General features: G+C 42.7%; 1 protein-coding gene across 1 annotated transcript in view; it reads left to right on the top strand.

Moving 5' to 3' along the window:
- Positions 1-21,303, top strand: part of LOC126272402 (nuclear pore membrane glycoprotein 210-like) — a 242,236-nt gene that overhangs the window by 93,986 nt on the left and 126,947 nt on the right. Inside the window, exon 7 of the mRNA XM_049975230.1 lies at positions 5,038-7,858. Within this exon, the coding sequence (XP_049831187.1) occupies positions 5,038-7,858 (2,821 nt within the window). The remainder of the gene's footprint in view (positions 1-5,037; positions 7,859-21,303) is intronic.

The following is a 21,303-nucleotide window of genomic DNA, read 5'->3' as shown; positions in this document are numbered from 1 at the left end:
GAACATATCAGCCACAAGTCATTACAGTGAATCATCTTTTTTACCAAACAAGATAATAAATTAATGTGTGGGTCAGTTTGTAACTAGTCTACTGATAAAGGTCAAGTCTCTTCTTAGCAGTGGAATCATGGAATCTGGGTGGTGCTGACCTGACCAGCGGCATGATCAGATACTGGATGAATTACCAGTCAGAAGTCAGTAACCTTTGAAAATGACAGTGACATTTTCGTAGCATGTCCATTGTTGTGTCCAATATAATCATTTACAAAATTACTGTAGAAGACATAATGAATTTGGAATTCCTGTCATTGTGCGCCTTGTGGCACCATCTTTGTGTAAACCTACAACAACATCAAAGGAAGTTCTACACATCAGCTGTTACAAACCAGCTATTCCACACGCTAAACAAATAAGTGAAGTAGCACGTGTCTACAAAGGGAACATCGAGATGACATGCATTGCGTAGCAGAGTGACACACCCCCATTGTACCAAATGTATCGGAGACATAATGTTGGACTCTGCTTGAGTAATAATAAGAACTATGTAATGGAGACTTTCACAACTGGATATCTTAGCTGTTGATGAATCTTCTGGGTTGTATGGTTGTGGTTCATGGACCTTATTCTTTCCTGGCATTTCACCCAGAGATGCTCATGGTTCAGCTGAGTCTTGCTGACTGAAGGGTCTGAGAATGGAGAGTGACATAAATACTGTGAAAAAAGGGCATTGTTGAAGTTCACATTAGTGCACCTTTGAGAACTCTCTCTCCAACACATCCTCCTTCCTAAGCTTCCTTGTGGCAAAAACCTTCAGCTAGCACCTATTCTCAGCTGCCCCCTTACCATTCCTTTGTGCTCCCCCTTTTCTCCTTTCACCATTCCTCCTTGTTTTAACCATACACACCTGACCCATCCCTCATATATATATATATATATATATATATATATATATATATATATATTAGAAACAAAGATTCCAAGACTTACCAAGCGGGAAAGCGCCGGCAGACAGGCACATTACCAAAACACACAAACACACACACAGAATTGCTAGCTTTCGCAACCGATGGTTGCTTCTTCAGGAAGGAGAGGGAAAGACGAAAGGATGTGGGTTTTAAGGGAGAGGGTAAGGAGTCATTCCAATCCCGGGAGCGGAAAGACTACCCTTAGGGGAAAAAAGGACAGGTGTACACTCGCACACACATACACACACATATCCATCCGCACATATATATATATGTCTGTGTATGTATGGATGGATATATGTGTGTGTGTGTGTGTGTGTGTGTGTGTGTGTGTGTGTGTGTGTGTGTGTGTGTGCGCGCGAGTATATACCTATCCTTTTTTCCCCCTAAGGTAAGTCTTTTCGCTCCCGGGATTGGAATGACTCCTTACCCTCTCCCTTAAAACCCACATCCTTTCATCTTTCCTTTTCCTTCCCTCTTTCCTGAAGAAGCAACTGTCAGTTGCGAAAGCTAGAAATTCTGTGTGTGTGTTTGTGTGTTTTATTTATTGTGCCTATGTACCTGCGCTTTCCCGCTTGGTAAGTCTTGTAATCGCTCTCTAGGCTCCTCTATCCTGTGCAAGTCTCTTCATCTCCCAGTACCCACTGCAGCCTATGTCCTTCTGAATCAGCTTAGTGTATTCATCTCTTGGTCTCCCTCTATGATTTTTACCCTCCATGTTGCCCTCCAATACTAAATTTGTGATCCCTTGATGCCTCAAAACATGTCCTACCAACCGATCCCTTCTTCTAGTCAAGTTGTGCCACAAAATCCTCTTCTCCTCAATTGTATTCAATACCTCCTCATTAGTTATGTGATCTACCCATCTAATCTTCAGCATTCTTCTGTAGCACCACATTTCGAAAGCTTCTATTCTCTTCTTGTCTAAACTATTTATCGTCCATGTTTCACTTCCATACATGGCTACACTCCATACAAATACTTTCAGAATTGACTTCCTGGCACTTAAATCTATACTCGTTGTTAACAAATTTCTCTTCTTCAGAAACACTTTCCTTGCCATTGCCAGTCTCCATTTTATATCCTCTCTACTTGACCGTCATCAGTTATTTTGCTCCCCAAATAGCAAAACTCCTTTACTACTTTAAGTGTCTCATTTCCTAAACTAATTCCCTCAGCATCATCCAACTTAATTTGACTACATTCCATTATCCTCGTTTTGCTTTTGTTGATGTTCATCTTATACCCTCCTTTCAAGATACTGTCCATTCCGATCAACTGCTCTTCCAAGTCCTTTGCTGTCTCTGACAGAATTACAATGTCATCGGCGAACCTCAAAGTTTTTATTTCTTGTCCATGGATTTTAATATCTACTCAGAACTTTTCTTTTGTTTCCTTTACTGCTTGCTCAATATACAGATGGAATAGCATCGGGGAGAGGTTACAACTTTGTCTCACTCCCTTCCCAACCACTGCTTCCCTTTCATGTCCCTCGACTCTTATAACTGCCATCTGGTTTCTGTACAAATTGTAAATAGCCTTTCGATCACTGTATTTTACCCCCGCCACCTTCAGAATTTGAAAGAGAGTATTCCAGTCAACATTGTCAAAAGCTTTCTCTAAGTCTACAAATTCTAGAAACGTAGGTTTGCCTTTCCTTAATCTTTCTTCTAAGATAAGTCGTAAGGTCAGTATTGCCTCACGTGTTCCAATATTTGTACGGAATCCAAACTGACCTTCCCCAAGGTCAGCTTCTACCAGTTTTTCCATTCATCTGTAAAGAATTCGCGTTAATATTTTGCAGCTGTGACTTACTAAACTGATAGTTCAGTAATTTTCACATCTGTCAACACCTGCTTTCTTTGGGATTGGAATTGTTATATTCTTCTTGAAGTCTGAGGGTATTTCGCCTGTCTCATACACATCTTGCTCACCAGATGGTAGAGTTTTGTCAGTACTGGCTCTCCCAAGGCTGTCAGTAGTTCTAATGGAATGTTGTCTACTCCCAGGGCCTTGTTTCGATTCAGGTCTTTCAGTGCTCTGTCAAACTGTACACGCAGTATCATACCTCCCATTTCATCTTCATCTACCTCCTCTTCCATTTCCATAATATTGTCCTCAAGAACATTGCCCCTGTATAGAACCTCTATATATTCCTTCTTTGCTTAGAACTGGGTTTCCATCTGAGCTCTTGATATTCGTGCAAGTGGTTCTCTTTTCTCCGAGGGTCTCTTTAATTTTCTTGTAGGCAATATCTCTTCTGTTATCCAAGGATTTCTACCAGCCCTCGTCTTTTTAGCTACTTGATCATTTGCTGCCTTGACTATTTCATTTCTCAAAGCTACCAATTCTTCTTCTACTGTATTTCTTTCCCCCATTCCTGTCAATGTTTCCCCTATGCTCTCCCTGAAACTCCATACAACCTCTGGTTCTTTCAGATTATCCAGGTCCCATCTCCTTAAATTCACACATTTTTGCAGTTTCTTCAGTTTTAACCTACAGTTCATAACCAATAGATTGTGGTCACAGTCCACATCTGCCCCTGGAAATGTCTTACAATTTAAAATCTGGTTCCTAAATCTCTTTCTTACCATTATACAATCTATCTGAAACCTTCTGCTATCTCCATGGGTCTTCTATGTTTACAACCTTCTTTCATTACTCTTAAACCAAGTTTCCATACTGTCGAATTACAGTCACCCGTGACTATTAAATTTTTGTTTCCATTCACTGCCTGAATAATTTCTTTTATCTCATCATACATTTTATCAACTTCTTTATCATCTGCAGAGCTAGTTGTCATATAAACTTGTACTACTGTAGTAGGTGTGGGCTTTGTGTCTATCTTGGTCACAATAATGTGTTCACTATGCTGTTTGTAGTAGCTTGCCCGCACTCCTACTTTTTTATTCATTATTAAACCTACTCCTGCATTACCCCTATTTGATTTTGTATTTATAACCCTGTATTGTTTCTCCTGCCACCGAACTTCACTAATTCCCACTATATCTAACTTTAACCTATCCATTTCCCTCTTTAAATTTTCTAACCTACCTGCCTGATTAAGGGATCTGACATTCCATGCTCCGATCTGTAGAATGACAGTTTTCATAATTAATCCTTATTTACTGAGCAAGGTGGCACAGTGCTTAGTGCACTTGACTCACATTCAGAAGAACAACAGTTCAAATCTAAGTCCAGCCATTCGGAGTTAGGTTTTCCTTTACGTCCCTAAATTGCTCCAGGCAAATGCTGGGCTGGTTCCCTTAGAAACGGCATGTCTGATTTCCTTCCCCATCTGTGAAATAACTCCTTTTTCTCTGCCTCTGATGACCTAACTGTCAATGGAACAGTAATCCCTAATTTTCCTTCCCTCCTTTATTCCTTATTTTGTATCTGGTGCTAAGAACCACTGTCAGTCCCTGTTCTGCCTCACAGTACTTCCATATATCTTCTCTGCCTTGCACATCTTCCTGCTTTCTAGTTGCCCATTCGTTTCATCCCCCCCCCCCCCCCCCCCCCCCACTCCCTCTTGCCTGTTCGTGTCATCCTCCACAAACTTTTGTCTGTCTGGGCAACCAATCATAAACAAGATAGCAAGTGGTGCCACTTTGTGTATGTGAGGGTGTTAATTAGAGGAGTAAAAGAGTAAAAATTTAAAAAAAGGTGAAGGTTCCAGAAATTGATCATTTGTGGTGATACGTTTTCTTTGTGCAATTCTTCAGTGTACCATGGCTTTTCATAAGAACGCGATTATTTGCTGTAATCTAAAGATTTAAATTTTTTATTTGTGTTGGACTTATCCCTGTGAACTTGTATACTGCTTGCTTCATTTTGTAACAAATTTCAGTGTGTGTATTAAATCTTAATGTATTTACAGATATGTTATTGCAAAGACTTTTTTTGATTTTAAATAACTCGACCTTATGCAAAGTGAGTTTTTAAATGCAGCTTTAGTCCTTTGTTCTCTTAGAGGAAATGGTGCCAGCTGCTTATTACATCTTTTATAGCTATGAACTTTTAATAGCACAGGTAACGAGTACCACTAAATAGTTCCTTTTTTGCCTTCTAGGTATGAAGTAAAACTCCAAGTATCAGGTGGTGATGGAAATTTTGTATGGCAAAGCAAAGATACCTCTATTGCTGTTGTTACTCAGGCTGGAGTAGTAAGAACTGTCAATCAAGGGCATGTTGAGATAACTGCTGCAATGGACATTAATCGAAACAACTATGCAGTGTCAAATTTTCATATTTTGCCACCACGCCAGCTGCAAATAGTAGAATATTTGGCAGAAACAGAAGTGGGAAACTCTATTTTCTTACATGTTGCAATGTTTGCTGAGAGGCCAGTAGAAAGTGATAAAGCAAAAAAGATATCACTTGCTGCTTTCACACAATGTGCAGATATCCCATTTCAGGTCCAGATATGGGACGAAATTTTTTCATTTAATGAGTCTCTTAAAACAGCACCCATTGGCACAGCTTGTTCGTCTTTGGGTATCACAGCTACGGAGTTGGGTACTACAAAAGTGACAGTGTCATATACGCAAGAAGAAATAACACTTGAAGATAGTGTTACATTAGCAAGTTACTGGCCATTAAAGCCTGTCAATCCAGCTAGTGGCGTTGTAGTTTTAGCTGTTGGATCAGCAAGGACAGTAGTATTTACTGGTGGACCAAGACCTTGGATTGGACATGCATCTGAGCATTTTCATCACTTGGAGCCGACTCCCAGTGAAAATGATATTATAGAAGTAATGGAACTAAGTAACATTGTTTCAGATCAGCCAGATGTTTACACTTACCGTATTTTATGTAAGCAGCTTGGTGAAGCAGAAGTTACCTTGACAGTCACAAACAAACCGATGGCTAGGTACAGAAAGCGCTCAGAATCTGTTGCAACAGTGACTGTATATTGTGCAAAACCCCGTTACATTTCACTATTTCCAGAAATTAAACTGACAGAGAAAGAACGTTGTCCAATCAATTACCAGAATGAAAGAATGGTGGTGCAGAATTATAAAGATATTGAAGTGGCTGTTATTGTTACAGATGAACAAGGTCATGTATTTGACAATGTATCAAGTTTGGACATTGACTGGATGGTTTCTGATGAATCTCTTGGTATTTTGCCTAATCCAGATGAGATGGTTTTTGAAAATTTAGAAGAAAATGGTCGTGTCTTCCCCTCACGCCAATATCAAGTGATACAACCAAAAAGCAAAACTGGTGTCCTTGAAATAACTGCACGTGTTGTCGGTTATAACACTCTTTTGCTGAGAGAATTGGAAATCATTCCAGAATATCCCCCATTTCCTGTCACTGATAAAAAAGGCTATGAGTCAACACCAGAAATTGTGTCAACATTGAGCCTTCTGTTAGTCAGTGATACTATTGTAACACCCAATGTTGCTTATGTTTTCAACCATCCTGATAATATGATTAAACTCCAAGTAAGTCAAGGTTCAGGTTATTATGAACTTGTCCTCAGTTCTGAAGACGTGGCTGATGTTACTTACGTGGAAGGCTCCAGAATTATAGAAATTGTTCCAAAAACAGATGGTCATTTAAAATTGGCTATGGTAGACCTATGTCTTCCATCAAAACCAGCACTAGCAGAAGTTCAGGTTTCAAGTGTAGGCAGCATCAAAGTAGAAGTTGCTGAACATGTAGAGAAGGGTCGATGCATTCCAGCTGTTGTTCATTTATATGATACAACAGGAAATGTTTTGCCCATTTCAGATATTTCTTTGTTGAATCTTCGACCATTAGCTGATACAGCAGTCATTGGAATAAAACTTTTGCCTGACAAGGAGACCCTCACGAAAGTAGGTTCCTTGGGAGAAGTCCATTATGTTATTACTGGCTTGCAACTTGGTGATATAAACTTAATTTTTGCCAGTGGTTTTGAAGGGAATGAAGTGCTCAGTCACCCTGTTCCAATCCAGGTTTTCCCACCTTTAAAACTCCTACCCCGAAATGTCACACTGGTGGTGGGATCCGTGTACCAGATTAACAGTCATGGTGGTCCACGGCCAGCATCACATATTGATTATTCTGTTAGCTCTACCTCAATTGCAACAGTGAATTCAGTTGGCCTTGTTGAAGGATTTGGCCAAGGGAAAACAGTACTTGTTGGAAAAGCTGTGGGCATAAACAAGGCAACAGGACAGAGGGTCGTCTATTCAAAGGATAGTGTTGAAATAAATGTCATTCCTCTTGCTGCCATTAAAATTAATGCACCATTAAATAGAATAATTGTTGGTGCTACAATGCCACTTTGGGCTCATGGTATTCCTGAAGAGTTGACGCCCTTGATTATTGGTTGTGCAAGGCCATCTCTGCTGTTTGATTGGGCTGTTTCAGCACCTAATGTAGTTCAATTGAATAATGTTTACCATGAAACTGGTATTGTACTGAAAGATGAAGATAAAATTTCCATGCGATTGACTGCTCTAAGGGCGGGCATCTCAACTATTTATTTAAATGTTACTGTACCTCCTAGAATGTCTGCTTTTCCTCAAGAGCAGACAGTGAAATTTGAAACTAGCTTAGAAATTGAAGTGTTTGAAGAGCTGCGTCTTGCATCACCACCCAATGTAGGAGAAGTTCAGTCACCATATATTTTGATGGCTCCTGACACTGAAATACAGCTAAAAACAAACCATGAAGGAGATCTCATGTACTCAGTGCTGGGTTCAATTGATCCTGTAGAGAAAGCAGAATCATCAGACGTTGAAAGTATCGATCGTGCAGTTAGTAATGTGACTCCATTGCTAACAGTGAATGAACGTGGATTAATAAGATCACAGAGTGCCACCGGAAGAACTGTTGTCACGGTATCAGTGAAAGAAGGTTTTGGCTTGAAACAAGTACTTGGTGTAACAGTTGAGGTAAGTCAGTCTTCATGGTAAAATATTCTCTCATTGTATTTGTGTTGTTGCTTGAACTTTATGATTACACCAAACATTGCATCCATAATTATGTCAGTTTTTAGTGTGGAGTTTTTTCATGCATTTTTCTTCTTCTTTTTCTTCCCTCAATTATTGCAATTTGTAGTCCATTGTGATTTCTCATTTGTTTGACATTGTTAATCTAGCTATTTCATTTTGATCATTACTGTAGTCTTCATGTGTTAGATAATAAGTGTGCCACCTTCTGGGAATGCAGGTGTCGAGTGGGATCGATGTTCTGAAATCATTTATGCAGTGATAAAGGTTAAAGATCCATGTATCACATCTTGCAGCTATTCACCCTGGCGCACCATGAAAGCTGGACGTCCACTTGTGGGTGGTAGGGACTAGGTTGACCACCACTGCTCTACAGCTTAAAATTTGGAAAGGGCTGTTTAATAGTCTGGTTGTGTAGTGTAATGCTTAAGATAAAGGCCTCCCCATGCTGAAGGATGTGGATTTGAATCTTGTTAGGTAGTTCAAAAGTTTTTATTTTTAAATTCTTATTGAAGTGACTTAATTGGGTTAAGTGTAATTTTTTATTTCTGTTATTATATTACATTGTAGATTAAAACCGAAGAAACTGCAAAAAGGTGGGAATTTAAGGAGATGGGACCTGGATAAACTGACTAAACCAGAAGTTGTAGAGTTTCAGGGCGAGCATAAGGGAACAATTGACAATAATGGGGGAAAGAAATACAGTAGAAGAAGAATGGGTAGCTTTGAGGGATGAAGTAGTGAAGGCAGCAGAGGATCAAGTAGGTAAAAAGACGAGGGCTAGTAGAAATCCTTGGGTGACAGAAGAAATATTGAACTTAATTGACGAAAGGAGAAAATATAAAAATGCAGTAAATGAAGCAGGCAAGAATACAAACGTCTCAAAAATGAGATCGACAGGAAGTGCAAAATGGCTAAGCAGGCATGGCTAGAGGACAAATGTAAGGATGTAGAGGCGTATATCACTAGGGGTAAGATAGATACTGCCTACAGGAGAAAAGAGAACCACTTGTATAAATATCAAGAGCTCAGATGGAAACCCAGTTCTAAGCAAAGAAGGGAAAGCAGAAAGGTGGAAGGAATATATAGAGGTTCTATACAAGGGAAATATACTTGAGGGCAGTGTTATAGAAATGGGAGAGGATGTAGATGAAGATGAAATGGGAGATATGATAGTGCGTGAAGAGTCTGATAGAGCACTGAAAGACCTAAGTCGAAACAAGGCTCCGGGAGTAGACAACATTCCATTAGAACTACTGACAGCCTTGGGAGAGCCAGTACTGACAAAACTCTACCACCTGGTGAGCAAAATGTATGAGAGAGGTGAAATACCCTCAGACGTCAAGAAGAATATAATAATTCCAATCTCAAAGGTAGCAGGCATTGACAGATGTCAAAATTACCGAACGATCAGTTTAATAAGTCACGGCTGCAAAACACTAACGCGAATTCTTTACAGATGAATGGAAAAACTGGTAGAAGCAGACCTTGGAGAAGATCAGTTTGGATTCCATAGAAATATTGGAACAAGTGAGGCAATACTGACCTTACGACTTATCTGAGAAGTTAGATTAAGGAAAGGCAAACCTACGTTTCTAGAATTTGTAGACTTAGTGGAAGCTTTTGACAATGTTGACTGGAATACTCTGTTTCAAATTCTAAAGGTGGCAGGGGTAAAATACAGGGAGTGAAAGGCTATTTACAATTTGTACAGAAACCAGATGGCAGTTATAAGAATCGAGAGGCATGTAAGGGAAGCAGTGGTTAGGAAGGGAGTGAGACAAAGTTGTAAACTCTCCCCGATGCTATTCAGTCTGTATATTGAGCAAGCAGTAAAGGAAACAAAAGAAAAATTCGGAGTAGGTGTTAAAATCCATGGAGGAGAAATAAAAACTTTGAGGTTCGCCGATGACATTGTAATTCTGTCAGAGACAGCAAAGGACTTGGAACAGCAGTTGAACGGAATGGGCAGTGTCTTGAAAGGAGGATATAAGATGAACATCAACAAAAGCAAAACGAGGATAATGGAATGTAGTCAAATTAAGTCGGGTGATGCTGAGGGAATTAGATTAGGAAATGAGACACTTAATGTAGTAAAGGAGTTTTGCTATTTGGGGAGCAAAATAACTGATGATGGTCGAAGTATAGAAGATATAAAATGTAGACTGACAATGGCAAGGAAAGCGTTTCTGAAGAAGAGAAATTTGTTAACACCGAGTATAGATTTAAGTGTCAGAAAGTTGTTTCTGAAAGTATTTGTATGGAGTGTAGCCATGTATGGAAGTGTAACATGGGCGATAACTAGTTTGTACAAGAAGAGAATAGAAGCTTTCGAAATGTGGTGCTACAGAAGAATGCTGAAGATTAGATGGGTAGATCACATAACTAATGAGGAGGTACTGAATGGGATTGGGCAGAGGAGGAGTTTGTGACATAACTTGACCAGAAGAAGGGATCGGTTGGTAGGACATGTTCTGAGGCATCAAGGGATCACAAATTTAGTATTGGAGAGCAGCGTGGAGGGTAAAAATTGTAGAGGGAGACCTAGAGATGAATACATTAATCAGATTCAGGGGGATGTAGGCTGCAGTAGATACTGGAAGATGAAGAAGCTTGCACAGGATAGAGTAGCGTGGAGAGCTGCATCAAGCCAGTCTCAGGACTGAAGACCACAACAACAACAACAACAACAATAACAATAACAACAACAACATGTCACATTATTTTAATCATTGTAATACTTTTTTCATTTGCTCTCATTTTTCTTCCTGTCATTCTTTTTCCACTTGGAATCTTTGTTCATGTTATTTTACAAATTTTTTTGTAGCAGTTTTGCTTTAAATTCCTTCCATTTAATCAGCCCATATTTTTATCCATGTTACTATGTTCGTTACCTCTGTTCCTAATTTTCCTTGAATTTTGTTTTATTTATAACCATACTTTTGTGAAAATCCTTCTTGTCCATAGTTCAATAACAATATTTGTTTTAAATGTTTGTATGACAATTAGCGTCCAGAAAAATATGCATCTTGTAAAAAAAATACATTTTTAGCACCATTGCACATAAATGTAAACAGATTATTTCTTTTTTTGTTTTGTTTTTTAACTGATAAATCGGCAGTCACAAATATTTTTATGACAGATAAATAAAAACAATTAAATTCACATGCACAGAGATTCCAGGTGGAAAAAGAGTGAGAGGAACAAAAAATGAGAACTGTTGAAAAAGTTAATATGCTGAGTAAAATGATGTGGCAATGGAACAAAAATAAAAAGATTACGTTTAACCCAATTAAATTAATAAGCATCACATGAAATTCCTCTTTTCTCCCCTCCCAGTTAAGAGCTATTAAGGGGCTGCCAGAGTGAATGGCTACAGGATGTGATACGTGCACTCATCCACAGATGCTTACATTGGTCATGACATAAAACAAATGGCAGGTCAAAAATTTGTTTTTAATGCTCATATTTTGTTCTTCTTTTGTGTAAGTGTGGCAACCAAAATACAACTTTCAGATATGTGTATTATGCTGTAACCTCGCTTATAAAACACATGCAAATTATATTTATGATCAGGGTGTATGGTGACCGGGACATCCGGGAGATCCGAGAAAAACCCGGGAATTTTATAGAATTCCGGTTTTTTCGTTGAGATTTTAGTTAAAGTTTTGTAGGTTTGACGTGTAAGATCCGATACGCTGAAAAAATGGTTCAAATGGCTCTGAGCCCTATGGGACTTAACATCTGTGGTCATCAGTCCCCTAGAACTTAGAACTAATTAAACCTAACTAACCTAAGGACATCACAAACATCAATGCCCAAAGCAGGATTCGAACCTGCGACCGTAGTGGTCATGCGGTTCCAGACTGAAGCACCTAGAACCGCACGGCCACACCAGCCTGATGCGCTGACAAAGAACTTTAGTCCACTTCTGCTGAATAATACTGCAGCAGTGAAACATAAATCATAGAATAACACCAAAATAAAAGTTTAGTTGCATAGAAAATGGGTAATTTACACAATGCACAGGCCAGAGTGCCAACACCGAATAGTGTCAAAGGCTTTGGGCGAAGATTATGCAGTACGTCTGTAACAACTAACGTGCATTCGATGTGTGTGATGTCACAATCGTTTACATTTCTAACAGATCACCAGAAAATATTACGAATAATGGTTGGAGATGCGTTACTTTCAAAGTAAATTTCCACGCAAGATGATTTATGTTACCTGTGAGACGGTGCAGTGAATTTCTTAAATCACAGGGCTTTATAACTCTCATTCAAAACATAACCCTTTGAGGATCAGCCATTTGAAAAATGTCGGGCCCAGAAGATAAGTCATTTATGCCACTATTTAAAATTTTACCTGCACATTTGTATTTGATATGACTTAACGTGTAACACACGCTAAAAAAAGACCCAGCTTCAAGTTAGTTTTCATATTTAATGTTGTTCTTTCATAGATAAAAAATTATGCAATCGTTGGCAAAAAGTGTAATTGACCTTCAAAAAAATGTGCATAATGTGTTACTGAGCGATGTCACAAATCTCTTCATGCCAGAACACTTCGACTTTTCTGCAGAACTGATAATCATTTTGACACGATTTTAATTGCCATATTAGAGCCTGTTAGTAGGCCTACGGACTTCCTATCATTGTAGGACTAATAACAGTGGATACCAATCGACGATGCAATTCTCGTTCATACATACACTTCTACTTACGAGTTAACTGGTGTAGAAACGCACTTTGCTGAGTTGAGCGAGCTCGGCCTATCTTCATAACGTACACGCCACGGCCTGTCTCTCTCGTAGGCTTCGTGCTCTCAATAACTGCCATCATTCGCGAGCAAAATCATGTGACATGAGCTATGACTGGCTGGGAACAGTGCATCGCTCAACGCAATCTCTATTTTAGTGTTTTGGAAGCTACCGTGCTGTAATTTATGGAATTTGTGTATACAGGGTGTTACAAAAAGGTACGGCCGAACTTTCAGGAAATGTTCCTCACGCACAAAGAAAGAAAATATGTTATGTGGACATGTGTCAGGAAACTCTTACTTTCCATGTTAGAGCTCATTTTATTATTTCTCTTCAAATCACGTTAATCATGGAATGGAAACACAGCAACAGAACGTACCAGCGTGACTTCAAACACTTTGTTACAGGAAATGTTCAAAATGTCCTCCGTTAGCGAGGATACAGGCATCCACCCTCCGTCACACGGAATCCCTGATGCTCTGATGTAGCCCCGGAGAATGGCGTATTGTATCAGAGCCGTCCACAATACGAGCACAAAGAGTCTTTATCTTTGGTACCGGGGTTGCGTAGACAAGAGCTTTCAAATGCCCCCCTAAAATGGAAGTCAAGAGGGTTGAGGTCAGGAGAGTGTGGAGGCCATGGAATTGGTCTGCCTCTACCAATCCATCTGTCACCGAATCAGTTGTTGGGAAGTGTATGGACCCGTCAACTGAAATCTGCAGGAGCTCTATCGTGCATGAACCACATGTTGTGTATACTTGTAAAGGCACATGTTCTAGCATGGGGCCCAATCAAGACATCACCAACAATGCCTGCCCAAACGTTCACAGAAAATCTGTGTTGATGACGTGATTGCACAATTGCGTGTGGATTCTCATCAGCCCACACATGATGATTGTGAAAATTTACAATTTGATCACATTGGAATGAAGCCTCATCCGTAAAGAGAACATTTGCACTGAAATGAGGATTGACACATTGTTGGATGAACCATTCGCAGAAGTGTACCCGTAGAGGCCAATCAGCTGCTGATAGTGCTTGCACACGCTGTACACAGTATGGAAACAACTGGTTCTCCCGTAGCACTCTCCATACACTGACGTGCCCCCCAGGGGCTCAGCATTCACTTGCTGAGTACGGGCTTGGCGACCCCGGGGTCCTGAGCTGGGGACTGGTCTGCGCCGCCAGTCTCCTGTCACCGTAACCCCCGGACATGCTTCAGCGACCACCGTACGGCGCGGCGGTGAAATGTTGTGTGCTGCGGGGAATGGTAATCTTGGCTTGACCGCCTGGATTGCGAGGAAGGCCAACCTCTATAAAAACCCCTCAATCTTTCGGTGTGCTCCGCGCCTAGAAGATGCATGGCTGTTGGGGTGGAACAGTCGCAAACGGGCAACCTCTGGGGCACCTGCCGCACCCCAGTTGTATAAGGCTTACTCAGGCATGCGGGGCTCTGTCTGAGTGGACCTTTAGTTCCCTAGCTGCTCGTGGGACCGCAATGGACCCTTCAACCTCTACATTTCCCCCTACCAGTGGCTTGGGTGGGCCACTGGTAGGAAAACACACCCCATCGAAAAACCGGCTACGCGCTGCGAGTCCTCCAGTGCCTGGTGTTGCTAGAGATTTAACAGACTGTAGTAACGGAGCACATGCTGATATTCAGAATGTGTTTTTGATTATTAAAAGGAAGGAGGGTAGCTTTGAGAGGGTTTCTCCCTTTTACATCCACAAGGATCTTGAGGGAATTGCTGGAACACTGAAATCTGTAAAGCGACTGCGCAATGGGACTATGTTAGTTGAGACTTCTAGTTCCCGTCAAGTTGCTTCCCTTCGGAAAGCAACCTGTCTAGGAGAGTACGCTATCGAGACCGAGCTCCACTCCACTTTGAATTATAGTAAGGGTGTTGTGATGTGTAGGGACTTGGTGGATATCCCCATAGAAGAGTTAAAATCTGAGTGGGCTGACGAAGGTATTGTTGACGTGCAGCATATTATGAAACGAGTCGATGGGAACCTCGTCAAATCTGACTCGTTTATTCTCACGTTCAGTTGCCCGAGACTCCCAGAGCATGTTAAAGCGGGGTTCTTACGTTTGCCAGTACGGCCATATTTCCCCAACCCAATGCGCTGTTTTAAATGTCAGCGCTTTGGGCATACTACGTTTGGGTGCAATGGGATAGCCACTTGTGGTAAATGTGGTCAGCCTGCCCATGACGGAGCCGATCGTTCATCGCCTGTGAAGTGCATGAATTGCTCTGGGAGTCACCCTGTCTGGAGCCGGATCTGCCCCATCTATCTTGAAGAACAGAAGGTACAGGAGATTAAAACATCTAAGCGCATCCCCTATGGTGAGGCCAAGAAGCTCTTTAAGGCCATGCAACCTCCTGTGTTTTCAACATCTTTCGCTTCCGCTCTCAAAAAACCGGTACAACTGGCCACTGTTGCTTCGCAAACGGAGGTTGCTAGTGTTAGCACTAATACCTGCGCTTGCCAGTGCACTTGTGCTGCTGCGGTTGTTCTGCAACCTGCGGCTCTCCCCGCTACGTCGGACAAGGCCGTGGTTGCTGACATTGGGGTACTTCCTGCCTCTCCGCATATGGCGCCTTCTGCCCAGGCGAGTCAACCTCCAACTGTTGACAAGGCTCTGCATTCCAAGCCCCCCAAGACAAAACCTCAGAAGGTGAAGGTTTTGTCACCTGAGGAGACTAGTCAGCGTTGGTCCGATGACGAGGCCATCGTACTGTCTGACATCTCCCGTGGGTCGTCATCGGAGCTTATGGACATTGATGTCGACCGGGGGCGATCTTCTCACCCCAGGAATAAATCTCCGGCCAGTACGGTCTCTCCTCCAAAGCACAGAGGCAGGGTGAAAGTTCAGCCACCCTGATCACTGGCTCCCATATTACAGTGGAACCTGAATGGGTTCAGGACGCATGTGGCCGAATTACAACTCCTTATACGAGAGTGCCCCTTGTGCTTATGTCTCCAAGAGACACATTTTCGGGCCACTGATTCTCCTTCTTTACGGGGCTATACCGTGTATCGAAAAGATGATCTGACGGGGCAAAGGGCAAAGGGTGGTGTTGCTGTTTTTGTCCGTGACATGCACCCCTCATCTGAACTCCCTCTCGTCACCGACTTGCAAGCAGTTGCAGTTGACATTCTTGTGGGTCGGAGGCTCACAGTCTGTTCAGTTTATTTACCACCTCCGGATGCGATAGACTCTGATGCTCTCACGGACCTTATTAGCCAACTCCCCCGCCCAGTTCTTCTTCTGGGGGACTTCAACGCTCATAATGTCTTATGGGGCTCTCCGACTACTTGCCCCAGGGGTCGCATTCTGGAAAGCGTCATGATGTCTGAAGAACTGTGCCTCCTCAACTCTGGTGCTCCCACTCATTTCTGTACTGCTTCCGGGTCGTCATCGGCTATTGATCTTTCCTTTTGCTCTCCAGCACTTGCGGATTCTGCTCTGTGGGAGGCTGCAGCTGACCTCAATTCTAGTGACCACTTCCCTCTCTGGATTCACCTCCTGTATGAGGCTGTGGCATTACCAGTGCCGCCCCGGTGGCACCTTTGCAGAGCTGACTGGACACTTTTCAGCCAACTGGCTGTTTTGGAACACCGTGCCAGCGTCCACGAATGGGTAGACCACGTTGCAGCCTTGATCTCACATGCTGCTGAATTGTCAATCCCAAAGTCATCCGGTCATCCCAAGAGGCGTCCTGTCCCTTGGTGGACCACTGAGTGCCACTCAGCCATCCGCACCCGCCGTGCAGCACTGCGCCGCTTCAAGTGCCGTCCCTCAGCTGACAATCTTGCGGCCTTTCGGGTGGCAAGGGCCAGAGCGCGGCGAGTGATTAAAGAGAGCAAACGACGGTCATGGCAATCGTTCTTGAACTCCATATCTCGCTCCACTACTTCTACGAAAGTATGGGAAGCCATCAGGAGGATTTCCGGGAAACTTAGCCAGCTACCTGTCACGGCATTGCTGCATCAGGGATGTCTCCTCATGGCACCGAGAGACATTGCCCAGACACTGGCCATGCATCTTGCGGACTCTACCGCCACTATTAACTGTGATCCAGATTTCTGCCGCTACCGCACTGCCATCGAGAGGGGTCACTTGGACTTCCGGTCTCTAAATTCTGAACACTATAACTGCCCCTTCACAATGTGGGAACTGGATTCTGCGCTGTCTGTGGCTCATGATACTGCGCCTGGTCATGATCAAATCCGGTACAGCATGCTGCGGCACTTGTTGCTGCCATCCAAGGAAGTTCTCCTGAACTGTTTTAATATGATATGGTTATCCGGCACGTACCCTGACTCGTGGAGGGAGGCGATTTTGATTCCCCTCCTCGAACCAGGGAAGGACCGAACGCATCCCAGTAGTTATTGCAGTATTGCTTTGACGAGCTGTGTTGGGAAGACGTTGGAATGCATGGTCAACCGCCGCCTGGCTTGGCTGCTCGAGACCAGGCAGCTCCTTAGCCCCTCTCAGTGTGGCTTTCGGAGATGTCGTTCCACTATAGACAACTTGACCCTGCTTAAGGCCGCCATGTAGCAGGCCTTCCTACGTAACCAGCATTGTCTAGAGGTCTTCTTTGACATTAATAAGGCGTATGACACTACTTGACACCACCTTATCCTCAATCAACTCCATGAGTGGGGCTTTTGTGGCCGTCTCCCCATCTTCATTCGGTCCTTTCTTTCTCACCGCCTCTTTCGGTATCGGGTTGGTAATGTGCTATCTGATTTGTACGTGCAGGAGAATGGTGTTCCTCAGGGCAGCGTTTTAAGTGTCACCCTCTTTGCCGTCGCTATTAACAGTATCACGTCCACTATCCGGAGTCCTGCCCAATGCTCCTTGTTTGTGGACGATTTTGCTGTTTTCTGTTCTTCCTCCAGTCTTGTCTCTGCTAGTCGGCAGTTGCAGCTTACGATAAAATGCTTAGAGGCATGGACTGCAAAGACGGGTTTTACCTTTTCTGCAGACAAATCTGTGTGTGTTCATTTTAATCGTTCTCGGCGTCCTTTTACCTCCCCTGAATTGCGTCTGAGGCTAGACCGTTCTTCCTTTTAGAGACACTGTGAGGTTCCTGGGCCTCACTTTTGATTCCAAGTTATCGTGGTTGCCTCACCTTAAAGAGCTCAAGGTGCGGGCCCTGAAGGCACTGAATATTTTGAAGTGTCTGAGACATCGGTCCTGGGGAGCGGATCGGGCGCGTCTGCTGCAGTTTTATAGGGCTTTCGTCCGATCGCGTCTTGACTATGCTTGCACCGTGTATGGGTCAGCAAGGCCTTCGTATCTGAAGATCCTTGACGCAGTACACCATGAGGGTATCAGGCTGGCCACTGGTGCCTTCCGTACCAGTCCCATCCCCAGCCTGTGTGCTGAGGCAGGGGAACCGCCGCTCGCCATCCGGAGGAAACTCCTCATAGTGCGACAGGTGTGTCATTCCCTTGCCTGTCCTACCTCCCCTGCGTACTTTACCGTTGCCCGACCGCCTGTGGAACGTCTCTTTTTCAGTCGTCCCAGATCAACGAGACCATTTGGGATTCGTGCCAAGTATTTGCTTGAGTCCCTTGGTGTGGAGCGTGTGGCCCCCCAACGACAAGGTTTTACTCGCCTGCCTCCCTGGTTGCTTCAGAGGCCCAGCATCCTTCTAGACTTGTCGGAGAATCGGAGGAACTGCACTCCAGCGTTTGTTTTTACCTCCTTATTTTACGATATTTTAAACCAGCATCCGGACCATGTACCTGAATTCACAGATGGCTGTAAATAGGGGGACTCTGTTGGTTGTGCTGTTGTTTTCCCTGATCGAGTCGTCAAGTTATGGCTTCCTGCGGCGTTTACCATCCTTGATGCTGAATTGTTTGCAATCTTGCGGGCATTGGAGCAGATGAGATGTGTTCCCAGTCTTAAGTTCCTCATCTGTTCTTACTCCCTGAGTGCCCTTCAGACCATGCAACACTTGTACCCAGCGGATACGGTCGTCCAGAACATCCATGATGCCCTACTCCACCTGCAGCGGCAGGGGAAGAAGGTTTCTTTCTGCTGGGTGCCGGGGCACGTGGGTATTAGGGGAAACGAACTGGCGGATGTGGCTGCCAAAGATGCATGTTCCCTCCCTCACGTTGTTGAATGTGCCGTCCCCCTCCATGCTGTAACCTCCCTTTTGCGTTTTCGTGTTATGCATCAATGGGAAGAGGAGTGGCTGGCAGTTTCTGACAATAAGCTGCGTCTGGTAAAGGCCACTACGCGACCATGGCGTACGCCCTACCAGTCATACAGGCGGGATGAGGTCCTCCTCACTCGCCTCCACATTGGGCACAGTCCCTTAATGCATGGTTTCTTACTCCGGCGGGAGGACCCCCCAATCTGCAGTGCTTGTGGCGTCCAGATTACTGTCCGACACATTTTACTTGACTGTCTTTTATTCTCTGACGAGAGGGCGGTGGTTTCTTTGCCACCGGATTTGCCCTCTATTTTGCAAGACGACGCAGCGACTGTGGTTAAGGTCTTACGGTTTTGTGTCCTGTCCAATCTGTTGCTTCGGATTTTGGGGAGAGGGTTTTAATGTGCTGCTGGGTGACTGGCTCGCCCAGGTTTTAGGTAAGAGGTCCGCCAGTCACGATTACCTCCTTGTTTCCCTTCGGTTTCTGTTCTCTTTTCCTTGTGTTTCCTTTCCTTTTTTAGTGTGTTTCTTCTCCTCTTGTTTTGCCCCTGTATGTGGGGAGGTCTTCCCCAGTCACGAGTCATAGGCTGGAATGTTCCGTGATCCCTAAGACGCCGATCAATTGCTTCGAACGTCTTCCTGTCGGGACACCTTCGTTCTGGAAATCTGTATCAATACAAACATACTGCCCCGTGCTAATCCATTCATCAAATGAGCATCTGCCAACTCCGCATTTGTAAACATTGCACTGACTGCAAAACCACGTTTGTGATGAACACTACCCTGTTGATGCTACTTACTGATGTGCTTGATGCTAGTACTGTAGAGCCAACTGGCGGTGATTCAAGGAAATAGAGTACCTACTCACAAAACTAAAATGTGCTCCAACATGGAAATTAAGCGTTTCCGGACACATGTCCACCTAACATATTTTCTTTATTTGTGTGTGAGGAATGTTTCCTGAAAGTTTGGCCGTACCTTTTTGTAACACCCAGTATACTTTTGCAGTACGAAAATAAACTCTGTGCATATTGTCTCGCATCAAACAACTTTCCAAACGCATTGTTTTTCCTGAATTTCGTTTCTTAAAGTGCTGGGACGTCTTCCGCCCGTATAAGATCTTTACGATTCAAAGGACTGATAGGTTTTACAGTTCTGAGGGAAAGTATACTGTTACTTAACACGGATGTAGTTTCACCCACTTTATATGTAATTTCATCCAGGAGAAATTGTGTTTTTAACCGTGAAATCCGGGATTTTTTTTTTTTTTTTTTTTTTTTTTCCCCACTTAGACACCCTGATGATGTATTTTGCTCAGAGCCACACTTATGAAAAGGAAGAAGAAAAAGCAATCGATAACAACAGATTTTAGGCATAATATTCCAGTGGGATCCATAATATCAGGAACATCCACAAAGATTTCATCAACCACATAAAAAGCACAATCTTTGATAGAGTCATCATAAAGAAAGGATACAAAATTGTTTACTGGTACAGGTATGTGGATGATACAATATGTATGGTAGATGAAGAAACAGAAAAATGCATAAACTTCATACAGACATCAACAGTATACATATAAATATTCAATTCACAATGGAAAAAGAAATGTAAAAGTAAGTACATTTCTTGGATATAACAATAAGCACACATTTGACGTCTTCAGAAACTCAGCAGCCAAAGAGACAGTTATACCTGCCGCATGTGACCACCCACAAAACTAGTGACCATCCAACATGTTTTACACAGACTAAATAATATACTACTGAGCAAATAATATTATTAAAAGGAATTAGAAACAAAAGAACCCATAGCCACAAACAATGTTTATAATACCCATGTAGTACAAAGACTCAACCACAAAGTCAAACCACAACCAAAGAAAAATGAAAACAAGCAGAGAACACAAACACAAAACATTGACATCCATGAAATGACTAACAGGGAGAAATGGCACTCTTTAACATACTAACACAAATTAACACACATAATAGCAAATATATTAAATAAACAAGGATTACGTCTTGCTTACAGAACAAGAAACATACTCCATTAACATTTACAAACAACAATAGACAAACCAAGGAGCAGTTATATACCAGGTGGAATGTCAAGAATGTGAATCAGTATATCTGGGGATGACAGGCAGGATTTCAAAACTAGATATAAAAGCAATATGAAAATAGCTGTTCTACCTTTGTTGAAAATCTGATAAAACATGGACATGAACCAGCCAACAAGGAACAGGATGTGAAAATTGTTAGAGTGAATAATTACAACAAAAAATGTATGACATTACTGGACAACTATCATGTACAAAGTGCCCTTTCAATGAAAAGGAAAGTACGCTAATGGCCATTAAAATTGCTACACCACGAAGATGACATGCCACAGACGCAAAATTTAATCCACAGGAAGAAGATGCTGTGATATGCAAATGATTAGCT

Source organism: Schistocerca gregaria, chromosome 5 (genome assembly GCF_023897955.1).
Source record: "Schistocerca gregaria isolate iqSchGreg1 chromosome 5, iqSchGreg1.2, whole genome shotgun sequence".
Lineage (NCBI taxonomy): Eukaryota > Metazoa > Arthropoda > Insecta > Orthoptera > Acrididae > Schistocerca > Schistocerca gregaria.
This window is presented reverse-complemented; position numbering and strand designations above follow the sequence as displayed.